Here is a 25585-nt window from a genome sequence, read left to right as displayed (position 1 = left end):
CTACAGTGTGATAGAAAAGACTCTACCTCAGTGAGAGCACAGCAATCCTGGTTCACATTTATTAGTAGTACTACTAATAAACATTTACATTATGGTAGCACCTAGAGGCCCTATTTGAAAGCTTGTCTAAAACTGCTATTGTACCTGGGCACTAAACAGCTCTGATGCAGCACATCTGTCTGCCAGATGTTTTTTCCTTAGAAGCTGCAATTTAAAAAAGCCTCTTGCTTCCCCTAACAAGCCTTAATAAGAAACTTCAAGAGCTTGCTTCATCGTCCATTCAAGGAAAATCTGCAGTTAAAATCACAAGGAAACTGCAGGCAAGGACAGCACTTCTCAAGCTAGTGAGGGACACCAGAGTGGTGCATGAGCGCTGTGTAATTTTTAAGTGTGTTTAGTATCTGTTAGCCTGACTCTTGCCTTCCAGACGACACAAAAGCCAAGTGGACACCTCTCCCGCAAAAGAGCGCGGGCAGGAGGATCCGCTGCCAGTCCCGCCCGATGGACACAAAAGCTGGCGGTCCCCTCAGGGCACACTGGTTAGGGTTTAAGGCCGTACAGGCGCTACAAACCCCACTGCGGGCAGCCTGAGGGTGCTCACAGGGCCCGAGCCGGCCGCTGCCACACCGCCAGGTCGGTCAGGAAGGACTCGGGGCAAACCCACCACCAGGATACCTGAGAGGCCGCGTCCACCTCCCGCGCTACGGGGCCCTGCTGTCTGTGAGGAGAAGAGGGACAGCAGCTGCCGCGGGCAGCTCGGCCAAGCGGAGCGGGGAACCAAGCTGAAGCGGGGACACAACGAGACACAGACACACCCACCCCCCTCCTCCTCCTCTTCCTCCTCCTCCCCGCGGCAGTGCGGGGCTCCCCACCGGCCGGGACGCCACCTCACGACGGGCGGGCGGCGGCCAGCCCCGCGTGCGCACCGCTCCTCCCCCCCCCGGGCACGTGACGGCGGCAAGCGCCAATCGCAGCGCGCCTTCCCCCGTTCCCCACCACCAGCACCTCCCCGCGCGGGCAGAGCGGCCGCGTTGCTGGGCAACGGGCGGGAGGAGCCGCCCCCTCCCGCCATGCTGAAGGTGAAGGTGCTGCTGGTGGGGCCCCGTGAGGTGAGCGCGCCCCGGGCCCGCGGGAGCCTCCCCCCCCCGGCCGCCGCCGCCGCCCGCCTCCGGGGCCGCGTTTACCTCCGCCCCGGCCCTTTGAGCGCTCTCCCGAAGGGCCGCAGTCCCTGCGGCCTGCTCTAGGCCGGGCCCGCTGTGGCGTGCTGGCGGCATTGGCATTGAGGGGATGCGGCTGTGGAGGCTCGGGGGGGGTCCCTGAGGCGGGAGGGCGGGCCTGTAGGCTCAGAGCCTTAGCTGGAGGGAGAGCAGGGTGCTTGGATAAACACCGTGCTCTTCTCCTCGTTGTGGCTTTGGCACGTTAAATTCCTAGGGGTGACTTTCATTCCTGCTTTCTGCCAGTCTGGAAAGTCGGTGTTGGCAAACTTTGTTTCGGAGAGTATAGAAGGGATTGGCAGCTACAGCCCGACGCAAGGTGTAAGGTGAGCAAAACCTTGTGACGTGCTGACTGAACCAACCCACTGACAATTGCCTACCCCTCAGAAAGTCCCGCTCTCTGGTTGTGGCGGTGTGTAGAATGATACCACATTGTATATCCACTCATTTTCACAGGATCCTGGAGTATGAGAAGCCAAACTTGAATGGTAACAGCAAGGGAGCTGGGTGTCGATTTGAGTTGTGGGATTGCAGTGGTGATCAAAAGTAAGCCATCATCATTGTTACTTCCTCCAGGTTACTTAATTCATAATAGTTCTGTTTACACAAAATATTCGTACTTAAGGCCTAAAACCAATGATCTGTTTGAGATGAGGAATATTCCTGACTCTTTACCCCATTATATTTTTTTATAGCTCTCTGCTATAAAGCATCTGATACTAAGTACTCTCTGCCATAATCCCAGCTGACACTGAACTTTGTTTTGGATAAAGACTGAGCATAACAGTAAAGTCTATAGCTCCTAGAATGAAATTACAGGTACAGGAGACAGAGGCCCACTCTGTAATTGCCTTTATCTCCTTGAAGTTATTCTGCGAGTGGACTTCAAACGATGTATATATATGATTGAGGCTTTAATTTCCAAAAGATACAATTGAGAACTGGACAGATCCATTTTTAGACAAAAAGTTTAAATAAGCATTTGACCAAATACTACATTGTCAGCAAATCATGGGACCAACTAACATAATAGGTAGGTCAAAATATTTGGAATATGATAGATCACTGGCAAGATTACTAATGTTATAAGAAAGAAAAAGTATTGAAATGTGTTCATGAGGAGGGAAGAAAAACTTGAGGAAGTTTGAGTGCATGTTTCTGTTTTCCAGCTATCAATCTTACCATTTTCCATGCACCTGTTTTTCAAGGTTTGAAACATGCTGGCCAGCTCTGATGAAGGACTCTCATGGCGTAATAATAATCTTCAATCCTGAGCTGCCTAGTCACCTGAAAGAAATTGAAATGTGGTACTCCTGTTTCGTGCAGCAGCAGCCACTGCTTGATAGTCAGTGTCTCCTAGTTGCACATCACAAGCCAGGCAGTGCGGGGGACACAGAAAATCTGTCCTTGGGTAAGGAGATGGAAAACTCAATCTGTAACTCAGAGTTTTTTATTGATCTATGTATCTTTGAAATTGTTCATACCTCATGGCTTGCATTTTTCATTTAAATCTGCCAATCAAAGAATATTAGAGTGCTCTGCAAAACCAGAAATAATTAATTTCAAAGGTCGTCTAGCAGGTGAGCAATATTCCTATTTCACAAAAGGGAAAGTAAAGGCAAGGAAAGTTTGAGTGTCTTCCCTAAGGCCACACAGTGGGTATGCAGCTGAGCCAGGAATTGGAACTCCTGTCATATTTCATCATCACTAGTAGTTTGTTTCTTATGTTGAATTTTATCTTTTGTTAACTGACACTTTTGAGGCCATTTAAGCCTGCATTTTATCAACCAAAAGAATAGGAGACCTTTGAAATAAAAGGCTAACAATCTTCCTCTTAAAATTTGTAATAGGTACCTTATATACTGCAAAATTATTTGTGGCTGTTTATACAAATGAGAACACACACTCCCTCTGGGCAAGCTGTTCCTGTGTTCAAACAAATACATATTTATTATAAGTATTAATATATTAATACAAATTTAATGTAACAATATCATTCCATAATTTTGAAATAATCAATGTCATATCACTTCAACGGTAAAATTGCAATTCACTGCTGAATTGTTAGCTTCTGCTTAACTGAATGTGAGACCAAAACCAGTACTTTAGGTTCTAATAATAATGTTTGAAGAATTTAATCTAGCAACAAGTTGTACTTGTTTGTGATGCTAACAAACTATGATGCATCTCTTCTTCACATTATATGTTCTCTGGGATATCAAACATTGGATACTACTGAATTCCAACTGACTTCAGCATGAGCTGTCCCATGGCCATGATTATGAATATTTCTTTTATAAAAGGAATATACTAATTATTTTTTACTTACCTTCAAAGCTTACCCGCTGAACAAGCTAAACCTAATACATTCCAACTTAGAAGAAGATCCTGAAGATGTCCGGATGGAATTTATGAAATACTTCAGGAGCATTATCAACTTAATAAATGAGAGCAGAGAGAGGGAAGAAATGTCGATTATCTCATAACATTAAAAGAAATACTGAACAGGGAAGAGAAAGGATTATTTTTACTTTGTAAGCTATACTAGCCTTTGAACAGGTCCTCACAACAAGAATTTGCCAGCCTATAAACACTTCAGCCTATAAACAAGTGCTGACACCAGATGAACTGTGGTGCCAAAGGGATGGCTGCACATCCAGGAATTTGGGTAACTTTAGCTGCACTTTGGTTTCATTTGGCATCAGAGGTACAGGAAGGTATTGTTTAATAAGTTAGTGTGGACCAAAAGATAAAGGTATGGGTCATCACTTCAGAATCTCTTTTGTAGAGGTGCTAAGAGAAGAAAGCTTGACAGAACATAAGATTTGTGAAGTTCTGTTGAAGCATCTGAGTAAAGTGCTCATGTTAGCTGTGTTCCTGGAGAAGTTATGCTTTTGGAAGTCAGTACAAACGGATTGGAATAGAGATCTGAGAAGCAGTCGTGGTGTGGAATCCACATTTTTATGTTCCAAGTTCTCTTTATCTTTCTGTCCAGCATCTGAAGAGAGCACATTGGATAGCGATTGCCTTGGCAAGACAGAGTAGGTTGCAGTCTTTCTCAGGACTAGGTTTTTCTTCTATTCCAACAAAATAAATGTTGTTGGGGACAATGTTTAGGTCTCTCTGGGAAGAAAAGAATTGAAATCTCAGTGTAGTGCAATGCTTTGACCTATGTTGGGAGGTCCAACAGACAAAAAAAAGTTCTGCATTCTCTAGAGGAGGAAAAGCTGTTTCGAAACTTACATTACTGTTCCTTGTTGTATTGAAATAAGTGGTTTCATAGATAATTTACTTTCTGATTTGTTTGGTTTGCACTCATCCCTGTTCTTAGTGTGTTTTGCTGTGGAAGATGGTTTTTTGTAACATGCAGTACTAAGGCAATAAAAACATTTAAAAAATGCATCCTTTTTGTTCTCAAAGGGAAAGTTAATTATGGTTTTGTGGAACTCTTATTGACTTGCTTAATTTTTAGTAAGGAAAACAGTGATAAATTTGTAGTACATTTCACAGGGATTAGCTCCAACAAGAGACATTTACAGAAACTTGTCACCGACCCAAATAACCAAAGAAATGACAAATGAAAAACAGAAGCATGTATCCATACTGACACATGCTTTTTTTTTTCAGAAGATAATGTGAAGGAGAGGGACTGGGAGCAGGAACTGCAGAAATCCTTGAGAAGCATCCCATTTCACCTTGTACTGCAGCTCACCTTGTGAAGCATGAGATCAATGGCTTGTCAGAACTATGTCTCACCCACAGCACTAAATTTTACAGATTTTGTTTCACTACATATTCATGCCATACAGCTATATCTGAGCTGCCGCTGTTTTACAAGTATATGTTAAAATAGCCTCGTCCTCACACCTACACTGTCTTTTAGTAAACATCCTTTACAGAAAGTATGTTATAAAACAGGAAGTACTTGATGTATTTTAGTTCAAGACAACAGGAGTGAGAGCTTCTTGGGTTTTTCAGTGATCAAGGTTAATTAGTCTACTATTTTTCCTATTTTCATAGTTCGCTCTTTTCTGAGTAATGAGTAGCCTGTCCTTGCGCAAATATTCTGTTTTCCAAGATGACAAGAACAGATGCCTCAAAAATCTACTCATTTGTTTACACATCTTTCTCCTGGCCTTCAAACAGTGTGCAATTGGGGCTTTCTCCTGGGTTTTGTCTGGGAAGCTTCAGTGAGAGCAGAGAGCAGTCGGGGTGTGATGCACGGCCACAGGGTGGTGTCAGCAGTAGCTCAGGTCTTGTCCTGGCCTCCTCAAAATGCCCACAGGTCTCAAAGCAAAAAATTGGCACTCCCTTTCTTTTGTCAGTCCCCTTCAACAGGATTCATTGTAGTGGCATAACAATGATTGACTGTAGCAGCTCAAAATAAGTTACTTTTACTGCTGCTTTCAGGTAGAACAAGATTTTTCAGTTACTTTCATATACTGCTTGAAGCACTTCTACAAAGCACTTCTACATCGTCATGCTCAAAATCAGCAAACACATTGCTAGAATCTGAAAGCCTTTTCATCTCAGTTGTGTTTTGTACTTCCCCGGGTATTTTTCTCTTTCATTATTAAGCCCTGTTTATTTAAAACAAAGGCATGTGAGGTGAAAGATTAAGAGAAGATGTTAGAACAGTTCCAAGTTGTAAAACTAATGGCTACAAATAACACAACAAAACACACTGAGCTAGGCTCATACTTTAGAGAATTAGTATTCCAATGATACGCTGGTTTGCTTAGGCTGGTACCAGCCGTGTGGCATATAAAGTTGACTGCATACACAAATAACCTGCACTGTTCTTTTCTTGGGTGCTTGGTGTGCTCACAGAATTTGCTGCCCCAGCTTCTTTTCATTGTCTGCTGGCTCCTATTCTGCCATTAAAGCTAAAAGCTCCACTCGGTTCTGAGAGGAAAAGAGGGGGTGGTACTGAAAAGAAAACATCAGTGAGAGGAAGGACACCAGGAAAGAAAAAAGCAAAATAAGCAGTAAGAGATGAAAAGAAAAGGTTGGAGGCGAATAGTGGGAGGTTGGCATTTCAACATCTACATTTTATTTATATGACTTTCGAAACAATCAGGCTTTATATGTTTGCAATCAGTGTCATAGGGTGGTCTATTGGAGACCGTTATTGGAAAATTCACAGTCTAACTAGAGAACAAGTTTTTTACATGCTGCCTTAGATTATTTTTTCCTTGTTGCCAGCTGTGTGGTGCTGGAGCCAATTTTTAAAATATACTGCCTTAATAAATTCAGTTTTTCCCAATAGCAACATTGTGATATGCACTGGTAAAGACTGGTGTAAAACCCACCAAATATTTTATTTGGAATGTAAACCAGCGTTTGGGTGATTCCAGGGTTGAAAAGTCAATGAACTCTCCTATTCACCACCTTGCTTCATATAAAACGTTAATCATGATCTTACTTTAAGCTCAAGAAAAGGATATAAATTACAGGTATCTATATACTGCAACACATTGTTCATTAGAGAAGAAAAATAATGTTAGATAGAACCAAAGACAGATCCTTAGACTTGACTTTATATCATCCAGAAAGGTCATAATATGTAAAAAATGTGGACCATCATTCATAAAATCTGGCCAAGAGATTAATTTCTGTGACTGCTGAAGAACAGAGTAATGCATAGACCCACACAAAATTAATCCTTAGTATTGGAGAAGATACAGTGAAAGTATTTATTCAGAAGTATCATTTATTAGTGATTTATGAAACAGCTCAACAGAGACACCCAGTTAGAATATGGGTACAAGAATGCCAGATGAGCATACGTTACGTCTCTGTCTCTACCTTTTACAGCCTGCCTTTCCTGTGCTATCAGTAAGTTTGCAGAGCTTCAAACGATGCCACATCACGGTGTTACTCAGATTGGGGGTGGGCAGTACTATTTGTTTGCTTGAAGCGATGTGGTTAGTAAGTGACTGTTCTATGGCTCTGTCCATACTTCTGCTTCCGAGAGCAAAGAATTGCCCAGACAAGTGCAAAGGAAACTGGGAACAATGAGGTAATCAGCCACAAGTTATTCACAAGTCAGTTAGCAAGCCACAGGTTTAACTAGGAGTAAGAGCAATTTAGGAGCAGAAGATAACAGCAAATTTGCAGCAAAAGCACTCTATTTTACTCTTCCACAGTGAGGACTTTACCACCATGCTTGGAAGTTTGGAAAGGCTTTTTGGATGACCTTTCAAAGAAGTGGAAGGGAAGGCAGAGAACCAGTGGAGTCTGTCAATTCCTTCAAATAAATGTAGCCTTCCCTAGGTGTCCTCAGTCCCTCGGAGTGAACAGTTCATGTCCCCTTCTCATTCTGCCAGCAGCCATGTACCCCCAAACCCCTGCTTTGTATGAACTGTGCACAAATTGGAAGTCTCTGAGTTCCTTTCTGTGGTTCCTTGTCCATACTGGAATTCAGTGGCTATTTGGTCAAGTGGCTTTTCTGTGATCACCTGCATTGTCATGGTTTGGGGAATTGAGGCTGGAATCAGGGGGGCATAGAACATTTTAAATATTAATTAATTCAAATACATTCAGCCTCCACAGTGCAGAATCCAGAGTCTCCAGGATATGCCAACAGTGCAGTGAGAAAACCACCTGTTTGTTACTTAAAGTTATTCAGGTGCAACACTATTTTATCACTTGGCATTGAGTATTGATAATCCCGACAGCTTACATTGCTGTATTTATGATGTACAGAAATTATTTTCAAAGTTTTATTGCTGTATAGCTACAAAAATGTTTATAGCTATAGGTGAGGTCTACTCAAGTTCACACTCATTTCCTATGAAAGTAGTTAGTACATCATTGCTTTGGACAGTTGACCTATCTGGACAAAGAGTCAGCATGGAAATTTGATAGGGAGTAGTCAGAATCAGAACTCTGCAGGGCTAGAAATGCAGAATTTTAAGACTTCAGGGTCATATATAGAAAGTTAGTGGCTGTGGCTACCTTGCAGACTGGTGGTTTAAGACATTTAAGCTCTTCAATTATAAAAAAGAGTTTGCTCAGGTTACCTTTTACAAGCTGTTTTCTGCACACGCACAACATTATGAAGCCAATAACTACTTGTGATGATGAAAACAGTTACAGGCACTGCAATCCAGATGTGTGGCTTCCAGGGTAAAAATCATACTTGTTTACAACCAAACTTTGGGAGTAGCAGCAAAGCCGAATGAAATACATTTGGACCTTACCAAAAAAATGCAGCTTTCCTTTCAAGTCATATAATTTGAAGGCCAGGCCTTTGGTCTCAGTTGCTCTCAGCAGTATTGTTCTAATGGACACAATAGACATAAGAAATCCTATGTTCCTATTTCTATTATTGCCCTGCCAAGTGACTACAAGGAAGTCACGTAGGCCACCACATTTAAGTGTACCCATCCATGCTGTGTTTTTACATGCTCAGTTTAAAATATGTAGGGTGCTGATGTGCAGACACTTTAGGAAGCAACTTCTAGAAGGTATCCAGGACCTCTTAAAATCAGGTCTTAAATGACTGAACTTTTCAACAGGAGTACCTTGCTCTGGAGGTCACCTGTGAGTATTTCCTCTTACCACTTTTCCAGAAGTCTTCACTGGTGGAATACTTCAGTGGTGCAGCAAAGATTCCCCAAAAGATTGATTTACCTTGTTGAGAAGTTGCCTCTTCTGAGATGCTAGAAACACTCTAACAGTAACTCACATAGCTTTAGTCGGCGCTCTTCATGCACAGATGCTATCGCACTTGTGAATAAAAGATACCATATGCTACTACTCTAAGCAGTTCAGGGGATTAATTCATGTGTGTGAAGCAGGCCTGTTGTGGGTTCAGGCATATATTTTTGCATTGATGCATCTCAGGTTATTTACTTAGGACAAGATTCCCCCTTGAATGACTGAGGTTTACATTAACTAGATACCTTATAAAGGCACCAGTTTAGAATTTGCTAAGGATTCATCCTCAGAAGATCAGTCCTCTTCACAAACAATAGTATCTGGAAAGCTCTTACCTCTTGCAATCACCAATCTGACGGAAGTGGCTTTGTGCAGACGGTGTACAGGTTTGGTCACGCATGCTCAGAAAGCTACACTGAATCAGAAAAAGGCCACCCAAATGGCTGAAGAAGAAAGAAACAATTGTATGAGAAGTGTTTGGTTTTTTCACTCCAGCAACATAGGGAGAGAGGATACATGCTTGATTTCTGCAAATATATCACAAAGAAAGAAAATAGACTGTATTTACTTGGACTTAAGATAACAGGAGCAATCAGCAGAGCAGGGATGCTGTTGCTAAAAGGCTGGACCATTTTGACTAAGTTACACAAACCTAACTATAAAGCACTCTTATCACCCGCTCCTTTTGCTCACTCTCCCCCATGCCGCTGCCCTTGAATTGTAGGAGGAAATAGTTTGACCTTGAATACAAGGTGGCCTTATATTTAAACTCTTTTTTTTCCCTGAAAGAGACAAAAAGCAGGAGAAACCTAATATTCTGGCTCACACATTCTATTTGTGTTTAATCTAAACTAAACAACAGCTTTGGCACAATAATGCATGTGAACAAACTAGTCATTAATAACTCTAGTCTGGAAATTGAATAAGGTTTCTAACAAACAGAGTGGGAAAAACCTACCTGGTTTCAGAATGGTGCTTAATTAATAGTTTGTGATAGAGTGTCACTGGACTTGATCCTTATAGTCCCTCTCTTATGAAAACAAGCAGCTTATTTCTTTTTTATCCATGCAGGTATTTTTTATTTATGTAGGTATTTTCTACAGAGGTGACAGTGAACCAGAACATCAGCTCCAAACTTCCTTGAACTTTGAGAAGCTTGGAATCTGGTTCACATTCTTCATCTGGAGATCAGTTGAAGACATAGGTTGTATTTATACATATGCAGAGGAAGTAAAGAAATTTTGTCAACTTGTAACAGAAGAAAGGTAACAAATTTTTTCACAGGAGTCTCACTTTAGAGCATACTGTCTGAGGATGGGCACTGGGTTTTGCTTGTGTAACTGTCAGACAGGAACAAAAAACCACCATATGTTTTGCTGAGTTCCATTGTCTCTTCCTCCCTTTGTAAGGAAATGAAAGCCTATTTCTCTACTAGTTCCATGAAGTGTATCTGAATCCTGGTAACATGACTCTGAGAATTTGCTCAGAGGGAATAACAGACAAGGGTACACCCTCCATTGCTATGTTACTGTTCCATGAATTCCAGACAAAAGCATTTATTGTGGTTTGGCAGCAACCATCTATTCCTAAAACCCTGGGACTGCATTGTTCTTTACTTGTCAAAAGTTGATTTAGTACCTACAGGCACAGATTTCAGGGTTCATCTTTTTAGGAAGGATCTTCAGGCTTTCTAGACTGCTGGGCTCAACTCTCACAGCCAGTAAGACCACTTGGAGGAAATCACACCAAAGTTGACTGTGAACACCAGGCCCTCAAAGAAGCAAAAGGTCTGCTCTGCAATGAATATTCTAGGATTTTTATTCTGACCTAGGTTAAATGGTAATACTCCAAAAACTGAGCAACCAACTGCCAGGCCCATAATAATAACACTGTATCATTAAATAAAGATACATCTTAGGGAAAAGTATTGCTAAGGCCCCAAGATTGTTTTGCTGTGTTTGGAATTCTAATAATGGTAGGCATGTTTGACTGGAACTCCTAATGATACAAAGATCTTGCAATCTTGCTTATCTGTAGCTAAGATAATGAGCCTGGGACCTAAACAACGCTATTAGGAGGCCCTTCTTCTGTTTAGAATGGTGTATCTTTACTTTTAAAGCAGATCATTAAAAGCAATATCTAATGAAAAGTCCATCTGTTTTCCATTGAGCATACACTTGGCTTTTTTTAATTTTTTTTTTTCCCCTAAGGTTGCATGAAGCTTTGCAGCACACAGTGCTGACACCTTCACAACATAACAGGACAGGCCAACCTTTGATGCAGTTCCTTTGTCCAGGGAAGTTAAATATTGGGTATATCTGGATCTATTAACATAAAGCTGAACTTTTGGACCTTTAATTTCTTTCATATCCAGGAACTGGAGAGAGATGTGCAAATATGGTAGTGGTGTAATAAATCTGAGGTCACACAAACCTGCACAGGTCTGAGTCTGCAGACCATAGAGGTAATTTTACAAAGCATTAGCAATAAAAGCTAAAACTTGCCACTCTGTGCTCTCTTCTCTATTCAGCTAAATGGGAATTTCTGTGTCCTGTTAAGTCACAAGGCCTATGACACAAAGTTGGGCAGTTGTGATTCCTACAGACATTCCTACAGTTTTCTATAACATGAACCCACAGAAGCTGTAGGGGTTGGCGTTCGGAAGATCTCGCGTTGTCACGGAAAGTTAGAGGGTTAGTCACAGCCTTGTGATGTACCTGTAACCCCACCTCCCCTTGTTAGTATAAAAGGAATTAACTGCGCAATAAAAGGCGGAAGTTGGCGCTCACACTGTGTGTGTTATCTGTCTCTTTCCCTGGTCCGGGCCGACCAGTGATCTAAGCGTGGCACCTTGATATGTAGCGAATGCTACAGAAGCCAAACAGATACACATGCAGTTTCCATTACTTAATAATTCATTTGTCAGTCCCAGAAAAACCTAGTAGTAGTAGATAAACATTCTATGCTAAGTGCTGTTGAAGCCCTGTTTCCAACAGACTTGTGTCTTAAGAATTTACCCAAGTGTAGATTTTCTATCCTCTTAGAAGGGTCTTCCTCCCTTATTCTCTACACAGACAAGGCTACCTATAGTAATGAATTTCTAAGGAATTTCATAACTTTAAGACTTCTCTCATTCTATCAGATGTGGCTGAAAATGGTCAATGGCTTAAGAAGGGATAGGTGAGATAAATGAGCTGACACTTAGGTAGACAGTATATTCTTATAGCCAGGCTAACAAAATTAAGTATGAAGATGGAATAACATGGCAAAGAGATCACTAACAGCACTTGTGTGGTGAGCAGGAATGTGCATGTGCTTCTTTTCTGGTGATATGAGCATACGCTATGTGGCTGTGGATTGCTCTTTGTTACATTGTTTGTTAAAGTGTAATATTTAAAAAAAAAAAGAAAGTCAGGACATTCATCCCCAACCATCTGCAGTTCCTGTTAGACTCTTGAGACCCCATCTGATTTCCTTTTTCTTTTACACCCAGACACCACTGGCCAATATCCATCATCCTACCAGTTAACAAAGACTTGGAAGACTTTGGCATAAGTTCCAGGCTGTGTCTGGCTTCCGTTTGTCAGTCCTGAAAGGGACCAGAAAACACAAAAAATCCATCCCAATCTTAATCTGCCAGGCACAGGGGAGATTCCTGGGCGATGGCTGCCTGCCACACACACCCTGGCAGACCCCTGGGATTGAGTGAGGCTCGGAGGAGGAAGGGGACTAATGTGGAAGATGGTGAGTTTAGCCAGATTCCACTCCAGTTATCTTTGGCTGCCGACATGTTTTCTTGGGGACCAGGATGAACATTGTTCAGAAATCACTCACGTCTAAAGAATCTGAAGCAGGCCTCTGCAGCCAGCCTCCAAGCATGGCTGCTTAGCACCCACATGTGGGTTACTTCATAATACAGACACTGGTTCCAGCTGACAAGGTCTCCTAAAGGAAAAGCTCCACAGCAAGAACAGCCACAGTCCCAAATTTGGGTTTAAAATTTTCATTGCCATCTTTCTTGGGACCTTTCAGAGATCCAACTCAGATTTAGGGCTTAATCTGCCATTATCAAATATAATGAAGAAATCTGGCTACTTTGCAATAGAAGAGGAGTGAGCCCTGATCTCGAGCTCTTGTTGTTTCCACATGAAGGCTCCTCTTTAACCATAAACAGACGCCACCTTTTACGTTGGCACAAGTGAAGCTGAACACATCGGATTTTGTCTGATCTTCTACCTTCTTGTCTCATCTACTTCTACCTCTTAAATTATTGTCCCCCCCATGCTTTTAATTTTTAAATTAATTTTTCATTTACATTAAGCAAACTAAAGTAACTTTGCAGAAGATTAAAAAGACAGTGAGAGAGACTTCCAGAATTGTCTTTCTTACAGGACTGTTCTCAAGATGTAAGCAGAAAATTGGATAGGTGTCATTTTTCTTTACTCTTTGTAACTTAAAATGTATCAAGGACGATTGAAAGAGGCAACTGTGATTTTTTTAAAGCTTTCTTCTTAAATCCTGCTGATGTTTTGTAATAGCCATATAAATATTTCTTAATCTAGAGGAAGAAAAAGTTACATTTCCAATGTAAAAAGTAAGCAGGGAGTTTGAATGGCTAGTAGGGTTATTAATCAGAGAGATAATGATAAGGTTAATCAGACGTGTTATACAAGTAAAATGAATAAAATCAAGATGGACTTTTATTGTCACTGAGAAGGATGTGAAAGAAAAGTTAGCTTTGCTGAAGGTACAGAACCCTGACCCTTCACATGAAACTCAAGGAAGCTTAGTTTCCTAGGTCAGGCCCCAAGAAACCCCTGTCAAACCATGTGAAGCCTTGACTGGATGTTATCAACATTGGAAAGATCAACATGGAAGCAACGAGGAAAGACTTCAGGCCTCTTATTTAGTACAAACAAACATGGCTATGATTTCCTCACTTTTTTCATGGTATCCTTAATTTTCATAAGACCCCCTTAGGCTGTGCAACAGTTCATCCTCCTATAGTCACTTAATTGAGACTGCTGCCAACCTTCCTACCACCCTTCTCACTTGACCAGTTCCTCAAATTATCTATGATCCACAGAAACTTTCCTGCTGCTTAATGTGACATATCATGAAAAATGCATGAAAAATTTGCTCTAAACAGCTAAAGCATGAAGGAAATAAGTGAAGGGCTGGCTATGAAGACTAACTCCTGCTTCCTTTACTGGACTTGGCACAGCGGAGCACATGCACAGTCTCAGTTTACTTAGATGGTGTAGAAAAGAACTAAGCAACCTAAGGGACATTCCTGGAACAAGAACAAGCATGCATAAAATGACTACGGAAATTAGAAAGGTTCTTCCTATCAAAAGAATGAAATTCTGGAGCAAACGACCAAATAAAGTAGGAAATTGGGAGGACAGGACAGATGACAAGGAGGAAAGAGGATATTTTTGAATAGCACAATCTGTTATGAAAAAGATTGGGAATTTGGCTCACTGCAGAAGCAGAAGACTGGACTCGGAAACCCAAAAGGTCCTTTTCAATTCTAGGTTTCCTTTTTTCCTTTCCAAAACAGAACTGGTGAGGTCTAATTCTAAAGGAAAAACATCCTATTCTTTCTCTGCATTTGCCTGTGCAAACATGTAAGTTAAAATGCATGTCACCTCTTTCCCATGCTCCAGCGAGGACAATAAAAAATAATGTAATCTGTGTGGCCCATAACAAGTATAAATTAACGATGTTTATGCATTCAATATGGCAAAAAAATTCCCATATTTCATAGAGCTTTACAAATAAAGCATATCTTATATGATTGATCACAAATAAAACAGAATAGAATCAAGCAGGTAATATACAAGGACAAAGTATTGAAAAATAGATTCTTTTGCTTTTGTAAGAAAATGACACTCATCTTCACATTTGTTTACATAACTGGTTCATAATTCCCACTCAAATTTGACATACTTGAGATACTTAATTCCTGTGAGTTTTGTGAAAGTAGATGGCAAAATAAAGAAGACAGATTATTCATCTCTCATTGAAGAAACAGGCTAAAATGAACTCAATCCCCATTAAACATCAGAGGGTCCATGCTGAAACATAATCCAAGACATAAATCCATAGGAAAAAAAATTTCACTGTTTGCAGAACTACTTGTATTGAATGAGATCACAGAGAGATAACATCAGTATGACAGAATCTAATCACCACTCAACAAACATTTTGGAAACAAGTCAGCAACCACATCTGCTTCAACAGAACCAGAGCCTCATGTGACAGGAAGCTTATTAGAGACCCTGTCTCTCATTATTTTTGTTGTTGCTTATAACTTCCCAGCATGAATATTCAATATTGCAAAATAAAGCAGTTTCCTTCACAGACCATCGAGAATGGAGAAAGAAATTGGGCCAGACATTCCAGATCCTGAAGAAATTGGTGCCTGTGGAGCTATGGATTTCTACCAGCAAAACATCTGGCACAAAATAGATTAAACATGAATAAATTGCTTCTCTTTCCTCTTACCATTGGTGTGAGGCAAGAACAACTCCACTGAAGTTTGCTTGATGTATCAAGCCTGAAAACAAGAACAGAGAGAAGAAAATCAGCCCTTTAAACATAGCAAGACATCTTAAAGGAATATACCTCAAAATATCTTATTTCCTCAATAGCATAAAATGTTACATTAATCATTTTTCTTAGTTACTACATGTGAAACAGTTGCTTCACAATATTCTGAATGTAACTTAGGAATTCCCATTTGATGCTCTTTTGTGGCTTTGGTCATAGCTCCAGGAGTCAGAGCCTCTGCACAGGTAAATTTGGGCGATTCACAACACCACTCATCTGAAAATCTGCCCAGGAGTGGAGCCAAGTGTGGTAAGTCCCGGGAAGGGTAATGGGAGCTCTGCGTGCTCAGCCTTTCTTAGCTGAAACACTTCCTGAAGTGAAGAGTTAATCTCAAACACATCTAAGTTAGGTGGTCCATATGCACCAGCCCTTGATTTGCCTCTGCTGCCTCAGTTATTGAAGTGAAAAACATGTGACCCTGCCCTTCCTTGCTGTGCCCAGCAGTGGTACGTGCTTTGGAAGACTGGAGCTGTGGTTCTCTTAAGTATGGACACTTCCATCTGTTGTATGGCATCAGGCATACAACATGACAACAGCTCCCATTTCCCCTTCTCACTCTTCAACTCTGCAGGAGTTTTTCTTGCACATAAAGCAGAACTGGCAGTGGGATCTGTCAGTGCTGAGCAGTGGGATACCATTCACTTCCCCTGGCAGGGAGGTCTTGCATGGATGTACCACTAGGTCCCTATGGGGGGCAGAGACGTTTTTTACAGACAAAAACTCTCCAGCAGGGTTACACTCTGCAGACACATCAGGCAATACCTTCCCTAAGTCTCTGGATGACCACTCTTTCTTCTTTCTCCATCACCTTGAGGATAGATAAAAAGCCTTTCAGGGAGATCTTAAGTCAGTGTTGCCTTTTCAACCCCACAGATGCCAAAGCGATTTTTATACTCTTTCTGCTCAACTAATTGCCAAGCCCCAGCAAAGGGACTTTAATGGGTTGCACCAGGCAATAAACCATCATCTATTGGCTCTAGAAAGAGGGAAGCAAGAGAGGGAATGTAAAGCTGGAACAAAGCGCAGACCCAGAGCAGGTCCAAATACTTGCAGAAACTGATTTATCCAAAGATTTGATACCAGATGTTCTATTCAGACAACTTTAACAGAGCTCCATAGAACATTAAATGCTTCTCATGTTTTCTGTGTTCAAACCACTCCATCTGGGCACTTCTGCCACAGGGCACAAACAAAACACTGCTTAATATTAATAAAAAAATGAGTTCTGCTCTGCAAGTTCAATATAAAAAGAGTAAGAGCAAACACATGCTAAGTTGTTCCTGGGAAAGCTGAACACAACAGAGGAGCTGTCTTGGATTACAACGTTCCTAAATTATGCCAGCCCAAAGTCTGATTTTAGGGAGGATATATTAGTGATATGTTACTACAAACATTGTGCTAAACTGGAGCACTCTGCACCTTTGATTAATAAATATCCTGTTTGTAATATTCCAAACACTCCTGGTTCCTTGTTTACCTAGAGTTTCCACAGACTGTTGCACAACTACTAGTCCACGGAAAAGTTGCATGCTTCTTATGGGACATCTATTTGGGTATCACTTCTTTGCAGATAATATTAGTTTTTGCCTGCGCCCATTTTTAGCCTCATGGACTCCTTGTTCTCCTACTAGTTCCCACCAAAAGCCTGTAGCCATATGTAATAAGAAGAATTACTACTTATTGCATGCTTCTGTGCAAAATCTTTTTCCAACTCATTTTCCTTCTTGAAATCCAGGACTACCTACATTTGTCAAGCAATACAAGGCTGTTGAGACTGGCCAGTGGCAGCTGAAGTCACTTATCCCTTTTTTTCTCAGCCACCAGTGCAACTTCCTAGCTTCTTATTGCTCATTCTACTCTGCAAAGGGGAAGGATTATAGGATAAGGATCTGGCCCAATTTTCTCTCTCTGCTGTAGCTCCTTGCCTTCATGGATTTAACGTGCACTCTTTTCTTGACCAGCCCCATCTATAACCACCTCCGCTTCCTCCTGCTTGTGCCTTTTGCTCTCTCAATCATCAATAACTCCAACTCAGAAGACAGCTCTTCTTTAAAAGATGTGATCTTCCAGGTTGTCTCATGTTTTCCTGAAAGGTCGACAACTTTGCCAGTCTTCCCTTAGAAGTTCCTTCTATAGCTGACTGTAGTCTCTTTCTATTTAGATCATCATGCACCCCACCAGGTGTAGCTTGACTATGAGATGCGCAGAGATGCCTTTGTATCAATGCCATCGAGTTTTTGTGTATTTACTCTGATTAGACACTGGATGGTGCTCTTTGCACTTTCATGCCAGCGAAAGCACTTTCAAAGCAAGCCCTCTTCTCATGAGAATTGTAAAAATTCCCCAGGGTTGGATACAGTTACATGTCTAAGCCTCTAAATCCTGTGGGAAGAGCATGTTTTGACTACAGAGAATTTAGCTGAAGCTGCAGCAGAAGAAGCTCAGCTAGGTAAGGACAAATGCCAAGTAAAATGTCACTGCCTATTACACACAAATCCACCAAGTCGTGGCTTTCACATTCCTCCCCAAATATTTTATTTGCTAATTTGTTCCCCATAGCAACAAGAGAGATGTAAGTGGCATAAAGTGGGCTGAATGACACTATGTCGGCATGTAAATGTAACTCGGATTGTGCATGGAGGAGATGATCTGAAGGAGCTTAACAACGTAATGTGAAACCTCCTGTGGTCTCAGAGGAGAAGGGAGCTTCTTAATGCTACATGAATGGTGAAAGAGTAAGGTAGGAAAGCATATCTCAGCAGCAAACATTTCTGAGAGAATTAAACTGAGATTCTGTAGAAAATGAGTTCTTTGATCTTTTTACCTGCTAAGAAATACTTGTTTTACAACAGATGTTTGTCTTCAGCTGTTTTTCAAAGAAGGTCAGAAGCTTTTTGATATTTTTGAAGGTGTGATAATCAAGCAAAGGAAATATACTTTATGGCAAAAAAAATCTATAGGGAGATAAGAGATACATGTTTGGGTTTTTTCCCCCCTATTGCTGACTTTTGTGTATCCACAGGCAAATCAGGCTCGCTCTCTGGGCCTTCCCAGCCTGTAAATATGAGATAATCTCTTCTGGCTCTACTAAAAGGCCCTTTCTCCAGTGAAAGGTGACATAGAAGTACAAAATATTTCATTTGTCTGCATCTAAGGGACATAGCTCTGGAAAAGGCACTCCAGTAAAAAAACCGCGGCAAATAGAGAGACCACTGTAACACCTAGGATAAATCAGGGAAAACAGGGAATTGAAGGATTCATAAGGATGGGATGGCATTGATGAGAAACAGTTGGACTAGCTGGGTGAGCTGACCTAAGATCCCACTGACCTAAGGTGTGGGATTTAAGCTTGTATTAACAAGTATTGGAGCTGGTCCACCTCTGGACATACAGGCATAGGCAGAGCACCAGAAAAGGCTCAGGAATCATTGAAGAGTCCCACCTGGAGTAAGGCCTCGAGCTACACTTTTGGAGCTTCCAGCAATCCTCCTTGGATTAAAGTGTTCAGAAGGGTGGGCTTGTTCAGCTGAAGGATTTGCAAAGATTTCATGATCCTCTGAAATCCTATAGCATCTCTTCAGCTGCCTGGTCCATTGTTTACACAGACTGCTCAGTCTTCTTGGGTATCATGTTCTTCTAAGTATCTCCAAAGACAGTTCTGAAAGGGACATACTGAGAGTTAACAGTGCTTGGATTAATAAAACACTCCAAAATGAGCACTGCTGTTGATGTCTTAACATGGAAATCTTTTGGCTACACCATTTAATACAACACGCATGGGACAATGAACTTTATGGTACTTGCAACACTCCCTCCTCTCGGCAAATGGGCATTGCAATCATTAGAATTTATGGGATATCTGATCTGCTTGTGCCTCAGAGGAAGAAAATGGGAGAAATGGCCCAATCCTGCAGATCTGACATGACTCATCTTACTGATGTTAATGAACGGGTCTTCTCAAGATTAGGAAGTTGAATGCACGAGATGCTACTGCTAACATGGTCTGTTATTTTGAAAAATACTACTACATGCAATACTTACATGCAAAACAGCCTCAAAAAGCAGAACCCCCTGTTGTTATTTCAGGTTTTTTAAAGGAAAGCATAATCTCATGAACAGGGTGAAAACCAAGAGAGTTCTCTCTGGGGTCCCATTACCCTTGTTGTCCCTGCTGCTGGATCATGTTGGGCTTTGCTGGGTGAGGTCTGATGAATGTGTGGTGACTGACATGGGCATTGCTGGTGCCTGCTCTCCTCTATTATAAAATTCTGCTACACTAACAGAGCTGGCAGGAGGGACTGTGTGTGTCCACACTTCAACTACTGCAATACGAAGTCCAGCATCTCTACTTAAATCACTGATGAAGGCAGATTTGCGCTAAGGCTAAACACTGCATGGCTAAGTACAATCCTACACTCCACTGTCTCTGCTTCACTACAACAGTTCTCTCTAATACAAAGGCAGAGCAGGCTATAGGGCACTAGCAGTTTAAACCACTATGGGAAGGTTTGCCAGAATATCTGCTGAACCCCTTTGCATCCTTCTCTGTATGTCTGTAGACAGGTGCAGATAACTTCGTCAATACAGGTATAGCGAGTCTGAATGGGTTACAGCATATTTTTACATCTTCCAATGAAGGTGTAAGTACAAAGCAGTGTTGGTTTTGTGCCTCCCTGCAATGACAATTCTAATGAAGTATTGCTGAGCAAGGTTACCCAAAAGACTATGCTCTTAATGTGTCCTTTGTTATGCATACAGAATGAGTTTCTGATTCCTTAGTTATTCTGCAGTAAGAAAAATTGTTTAGTTTCATGATACATCACAATATTCAATGAGTTTGCCCCTTGGGAACCCAGAGAGCTTTCAAATCTTAATATAGACATCTTTCAAATGAGATCATTAATGTGCCTATATCTAGATTTAGGGCCAATGCAAACACTCTGATTTTTCCCTGCCAAATTTTCTTTTTTGGCTTCATTTGCTTCCCATATATTCAAAGAACTGTACCACATGGAATCCTTTAAACAATAGATGGGATAACATAATTTTTCAATTCCTCTTGAAAAGGTTTTTAACCACATAAACTATTCCAGGGTTCGCTAAGAAGTTACCATTGCAAATAATGTAATTGTTCCAGACTGAATTCCTTGCATTCCAGAATAACTTTGAAGTGTAGAGCATGACTGGTTTGGGATTTTTAACCAACCTCTTTATGGTAATACTTAGATGAATGTAAATTTTCTCCAAAAGCTTTGCATTAAAAAGAAAGGACCAAAGCCTACAAACACTCATATCTGCAGAACTAATACTTAATGCTAATGACCCATCAATCTCAACAAAAGGAAAATAAAAGTTAAATATTAGGAAACTCTGAACACTTTTTTATTTTAAACAAATAAAAAAGTGAGAAAAACAGTAGACAAACTCTGGCAAACCTAGAAATACATAAAGTGCAAGCAATAAATTCTGGTTTTCCTCTTCTCTTTTGCTAGAAGGACAAGTCCATTACTTGCCTTTTGAATGAACCCAAGGCTTGCTGTCCTGAGCAGCTGAGTCTCTCCCTAAAGATGTGTGCAACTTGTTTCCCTGGGCTTCACGTGGAGTTAAGAACACAGAGTTTTCTCTGGTCATATGTTTACTTTCCACATTCAAACCATTCTTGCTGCATTCATCTAAAGACAATATTGTTTCATGATTTGTCCAATGAAGGAGACTGTTACCAAAATTTTCACTCTGTAACACCTACATGTAGAGCCATCGGGGATAGATGAGCTGCTGCTCTTGAAACTAATTCTCCTACTTGCTCAGGCAGAGGGTCCTCAGTTCTGCAATTTTCTTCCTCTGTGAGTACAGTGGAGTCTATTCTTGGCAACTCACAAAACCGCTTCCCAAATCTACCTTGTTACTCAGCTTTCTTGGATGAATTGAATTAAACAGTGGGTGGTTTATGAGATGAACTACACTGGGGAGCAGGGCCTGTAATTCACTGCATACTCCTACCATACAGGGCACAATTGAATCAAACTTCTTTGTGGCCAGTAGGCTAGTAAAGCTACATAAATGGGAAACAGCACACTTCAGAGGGTCTTTTTGATCTCCATTTTGATTCTGTGCTACAGGCCAGCTTCTCATTTCCCACACATCAGCCTGTTTCCACTGAATTCACACCAGATGTAGACTTGGCCTTGCAAGTCCAGAACTTTAGTTTATCTTTTTAAAGACTTTGGTTTTTTGTAGAAACAGCATAGCTGTCATGTAAAACAATAGTATCTTGTACTATTCAAAACTAAAGGAATTAGCTCTGTATTTTATTAGCCTCACTTGCTATGAATACAAAGCTTTTGTGATCATACCCTTCATCGGTCTGATCACAGCCCTGGCCCTCTGATCATCCACACCAAGGGACTTGCTGGAGTGTGCAGTGACCTCCCCCAAAGCTGTGTACTTTGTGGCAAGTGGTAGTACAATGTATGTAATGGACATAGCCAGGGTAACTCGACCAGACATAGGACCTGGGACTAGTTTCACAGATAAACACAGCAATCATTACATTCTTCAAAGCCTAATGAAAATAGATGCTTCAGTTGAGGTTAAAGTGCCCCAATTAAAGAAAAAAAAAAAAAGCAAAGCCACAGAGAGAAAAATCTTTCTACATGATCAAAAAAAAAGTAGGAAAAGTTTCATTTGAACTTGTGCATTCATAAGCACTGAAGTCAATCAACCACAAGACAGATCTATTAGGAAAACCAGATTTAATTAGCTCTTTGGCTACTTGTTTGTTTTACTTTCCTCAGGCAAAAAGAAAATACTTCTTCTCTCCTAGATGTGTTATGTAAATTACTTCACTATGTTTTTTGCAACCAAACAACCATGGTCCCCCTCAGTTTACTCCTGGTCTCCAGACAACCACCGAGTGTACACACTTACTGCTTGTCACTGGATGTTCCTGTTTAAACAAAAGCTGGAAACTTATCTTTTTCAGTAAGCCTGCAGGATTAAATTTCAGGCAAAGTGCAAGGTGACAGCTACTCCTCCAGCCTTGTACTAACACAGCACACACTCTCCAGGAAGATGTATCTTCATTAACTTGTGTCCACTGCTTGTGGTACTGATGCTGAAAATGCCCATGTTAGACTTTTAGGCCAAATATATTTGATAAAAATGCATGGGATTCTAGAAGTGTTATTATTTCTGGAGAAGCTTATTCCAGACATAGTCTCTGCCCACCTGAAGCTCTCTAGATCTGACCCATGCCTCACTGATTCACTAATACTGCACTTGTCCAACATTTACAGCATGGGGATTAGAATTCAGGACTTTTGGTCTCTGCTGGTCCTGCCACTGCAATAGACCTGTTTCTATGACTGCAAACTGCTATTAAAATCTTGCTTACCTCTTTTAAAGTTTAGCTGAGTCATGTTGGGAAATTCTTTGAGATCAAGGCTATAAGAACTACAAGTGATTAGAATTAAATGGGACATTTTGGGAGGCATAGAGGAAGTTACCCAACCGTTCCAGGTTATAAGACATTGTGACTAGATACTACATAAACCTTTGCCTCTGTCAAGTCCAATTACTGTCCAGAAAAAGAAGGAAAGATTAAGTAAAAACCATACCTATAAAGCTAGTACAGCTTTAGATTGGAGAACAAGAAGAAAAAAAAAAGTATGAGCCCCTTGAGAGTTTTTCTATTCTTCAAACTACTGTATAAAACCCATTTAATATGTAAGCTCAGGAGCTCTGATAAAGATTTTGAAATGTTGCAATTCCAATAGTCAATATTTTGTCTACAGAAGTGATGGAAGGGATATGATATTCATCCCTTAATAAGCACTTGTAGGTACAACAGATACCAAGCTTGATATTATCTTACATTCTGTTTGCAGCAGGAGTGATGCATAAGAGTTTGATCCCGGACAAATCAAATGTGTGGGAGTTTTGCCTTGACATGAACAAGATGAAAGTAGCTGCTAATAGGGGTGGTTTGGGGTACCCATATGAACACACACAAGGACAGAGTTTGAAAAGCTCAGTTCCCACAGTTAGGACTAGATTTTCAAAAGGATTTATGTGTTGAATGCTTATAATATCCAGCTACTTCTAAAAGAGCCTAAGCAGGAGCTAAGAAATTTGTAAATGTACCGCAAGTGGTAAGATACTTAGTCCTTTGATCATTTGTCACTAAGCCAGCAATTCTGTGAGCAATCAGCAGTTCTGTGTTCTCCAAACAGCCATGAAAAGAAAGCCCTACATGTCTCAAGTTGGGAACACTGAAAAGTTAAGTCTTTAGTTTAAGCCTGCTTTTTACAACAGCGAAGACTGAGAAGATTTACCTCAACTGATCAAAATGGGCAAAATGTAAAGTAATAATTTTCAGACTCCCTATTTCAAGTTTGCATTTGGTTTAACTGGGCAAAAATTCAATACGAAATGTAGAACTCCATGCCTTGCCATACCACGTATTTTGATACCAAGGCCTGAAAAACTGTGTCAGCAAGTGAGATGCAGTTTAAAAACGACTGATTTTTAGGGTAGGCAAGCCATAAGAAAGGCTAGCCGTAAGAGATCCTGCCCATGACAGGACTTGGTATCTTACTCTCCACTCCAACTCTCCTTTCTGTAATTTTACATGCGCTCAAAGGATGCAAACCTGCTTTTTTTACTGGTAAAACCCTGGAATTTAGACACGATCTCCCAGTTAGGTGGAAGGATTAATACACTCCTCCATCAACACAGACCAACGCACCGTGGGTGTGGGGAAGCGATCCAGTGCCTGGACAGGCTCCTTCCGCCACCCAGCCTGGTCGCACCTGCTCCCCTCCCTGCATTATACGACAGAATGGTATTTTGGTGGTGTCACTTACACCAATTCCCTGCATAATAAATACTAACGATCCTTTTAAGCTAGCCTAACCGCGAGCAGCCCCCGGGGATGTTTCCCCGGCCCGGGGTTGGGCCTCGCTGCGGCCCGGGAGTCCGGCCGGGCTCGCCGGCGAGGCCGAAGGAACAGGCCGGGCGGAGGGGGCAGGCGGCGGCTCGGCCTACGACCGGGCGGCGGGAACCCCGTCGGGCGCCTTCAGCCCCACCTGCTCCTCCGTCGGCCCGCCACCCTGGCCCTGCCCGTCCCGGGCGGAGGTTTCGGCCCCGCTCCCGCCGGAGCCGGCTCTGCCTCCCCTCTCGGCCGCCGGGTGACAAAACACCCCAGCGTGGGGCTGGGCGGCGGTAGCCGGCCCGGGAGCAGCCACCCTGCCCCTGCCACGGCGGCGGCGGCCAGCGCGGCCCCGGCCCTCCCAGCCCCGGTGGCGGCAGCCGGTCCCGTGGTCTCACCGTGGGCGCCTGCGCGGCGCTCCTCCTCCTCCTCCTCCTCCTCCTCTCCTCCTCCTCCTGCCGCCGGCGGCCGCTGTCAGGATGAGGCGGAGGAGGCGGAGGCCCAGGCCGGCAGCTCCCGTCTCTCGCCGGGGCCCCCTGGCGTAGCGGTTCCCGCTCCGACGCCGCGGCTGGAGGCGGAGGAGGCCGCGGCGGCGCCGCCCGCCGGAGCCATGGCCCAGCCCGGCCCGAGCCCCCCGACGGACGGTAAAGGGGGAGGCGGCCTCGCTCCGCGGAGCCGGGCGGCCGCGGCCTGCCCAGCCCCGGGCTCGCCTGCGGAACCGCGCCGGCCGGGGGGGGGGGGCTGGAAGGGGGGTGGGGGTGGGGATGGGGGGCGGCAGCAGCGGCCTGGGGCGAGGCGGCCTGGCCGGGCCGCGATGGTGGGTGGTGACGGCGGCGGGGAGGTGGGATCCGCCGGGACAGCGGCGGGGGCCAGGCGCGAAGGGGAGACCTGGGGAGAGGCCTGCGGGGCCAGGAGGGAGCCGTGCCCGGACGGTGGCGGGAGCCGCCGTGTGAGGGGAGGGCGGGCGGTGGGCGCCCGGGGGGGGGAGCTCGGCTCGGTCGGGAAGGCCTTGCGAGGAGGAAAGGGGTCACGGCAGGTGGTTATTTGTCTGTAAATGTGCCTAATGTGGAGCAAGGGCGGCTCCCCAGCGCGCACAAGGAGGGAGGATAATGCTTCAGAGGACGCGCTGCTCGCCGCTGCCTGGAAAGGGGCTCTCAGCCTG

General features: G+C 42.7%; 2 protein-coding genes and 1 long non-coding RNA gene across 4 annotated transcripts in view; 2 read left to right on the top strand and 1 right to left on the bottom strand.

Annotated features, from left to right (window-relative positions):
* The first annotated feature begins 1020 nt into the window (after positions 1–1020).
* IFT22 (intraflagellar transport 22) lies at positions 1021–5764 on the top strand. 2 transcript variants are annotated; one of them, XM_075032503.1, is made up of 5 exons: positions 1021–1109; positions 1461–1540; positions 1671–1760; positions 2423–2625; positions 4842–5764. In XM_075032503.1, the coding sequence occupies exons 1-5, from the start codon at positions 1071–1073 to the stop codon at positions 4931–4933; spliced, it is 504 nt and encodes a 167-aa protein (XP_074888604.1). In that variant the 5' UTR covers positions 1021–1070; the 3' UTR covers positions 4934–5764. The 2 variants fall into 2 exon arrangements, with proteins under 2 accessions (XP_074888604.1, XP_074888603.1); XM_075032502.1 differs by lacking the exon at positions 4842–5764 and adding an exon at positions 3552–4816.
* Positions 4215–24965, bottom strand: LOC142032996 (uncharacterized). Its single transcript, XR_012651056.1, has 5 exons — positions 24822–24965; positions 18937–19152; positions 15390–15441; positions 9215–9322; positions 4215–4337 (listed from the first exon to the last, which is right to left on the bottom strand). It is a non-coding gene; the product is annotated as an uncharacterized LOC142032996 (long non-coding RNA).
* Positions 24887–25585, top strand: part of RABEP1 (rabaptin, RAB GTPase binding effector protein 1) — a 52996-nt gene continuing 52297 nt past the window's right edge. The window contains exon 1 of the mRNA XM_075032500.1: positions 24887–25067. Coding sequence (XP_074888601.1) covers positions 25034–25067 — 34 coding nt within the window. The 5' untranslated portion in view covers positions 24887–25033. The remainder of the gene's footprint in view (positions 25068–25585) is intronic.

Source organism: Buteo buteo, chromosome 7 (assembly GCF_964188355.1).
Source record: "Buteo buteo chromosome 7, bButBut1.hap1.1, whole genome shotgun sequence".
In the NCBI taxonomy this organism is placed as follows: Eukaryota; Metazoa; Chordata; class Aves; order Accipitriformes; family Accipitridae; genus Buteo; species Buteo buteo.
The sequence above is the reverse complement of the archived record's forward strand: the minus strand, read 5'-3'. Positions and strand labels throughout refer to the sequence as shown.

Bases quoted from the DNA above. Each gene is read 5' to 3' on its own strand.
- IFT22 (XM_075032502.1), top strand. From the start codon at position 1,071: ATGCTGAAGGTGAAGGTGCTGCTGGTGGGGCCCCGTGAG. The intron at 1,541-1,670 runs GTGAGCAAAACC...TCATTTTCACAG, and splicing joins AGCCCGACGCAAGGTGTAAG to GATCCTGGAGTATGAGAAGC. The intron at 1,761-2,422 runs GTAAGCCATCAT...CTGTTTTTCAAG, and splicing joins GATTGCAGTGGTGATCAAAA to GTTTGAAACATGCTGGCCAG.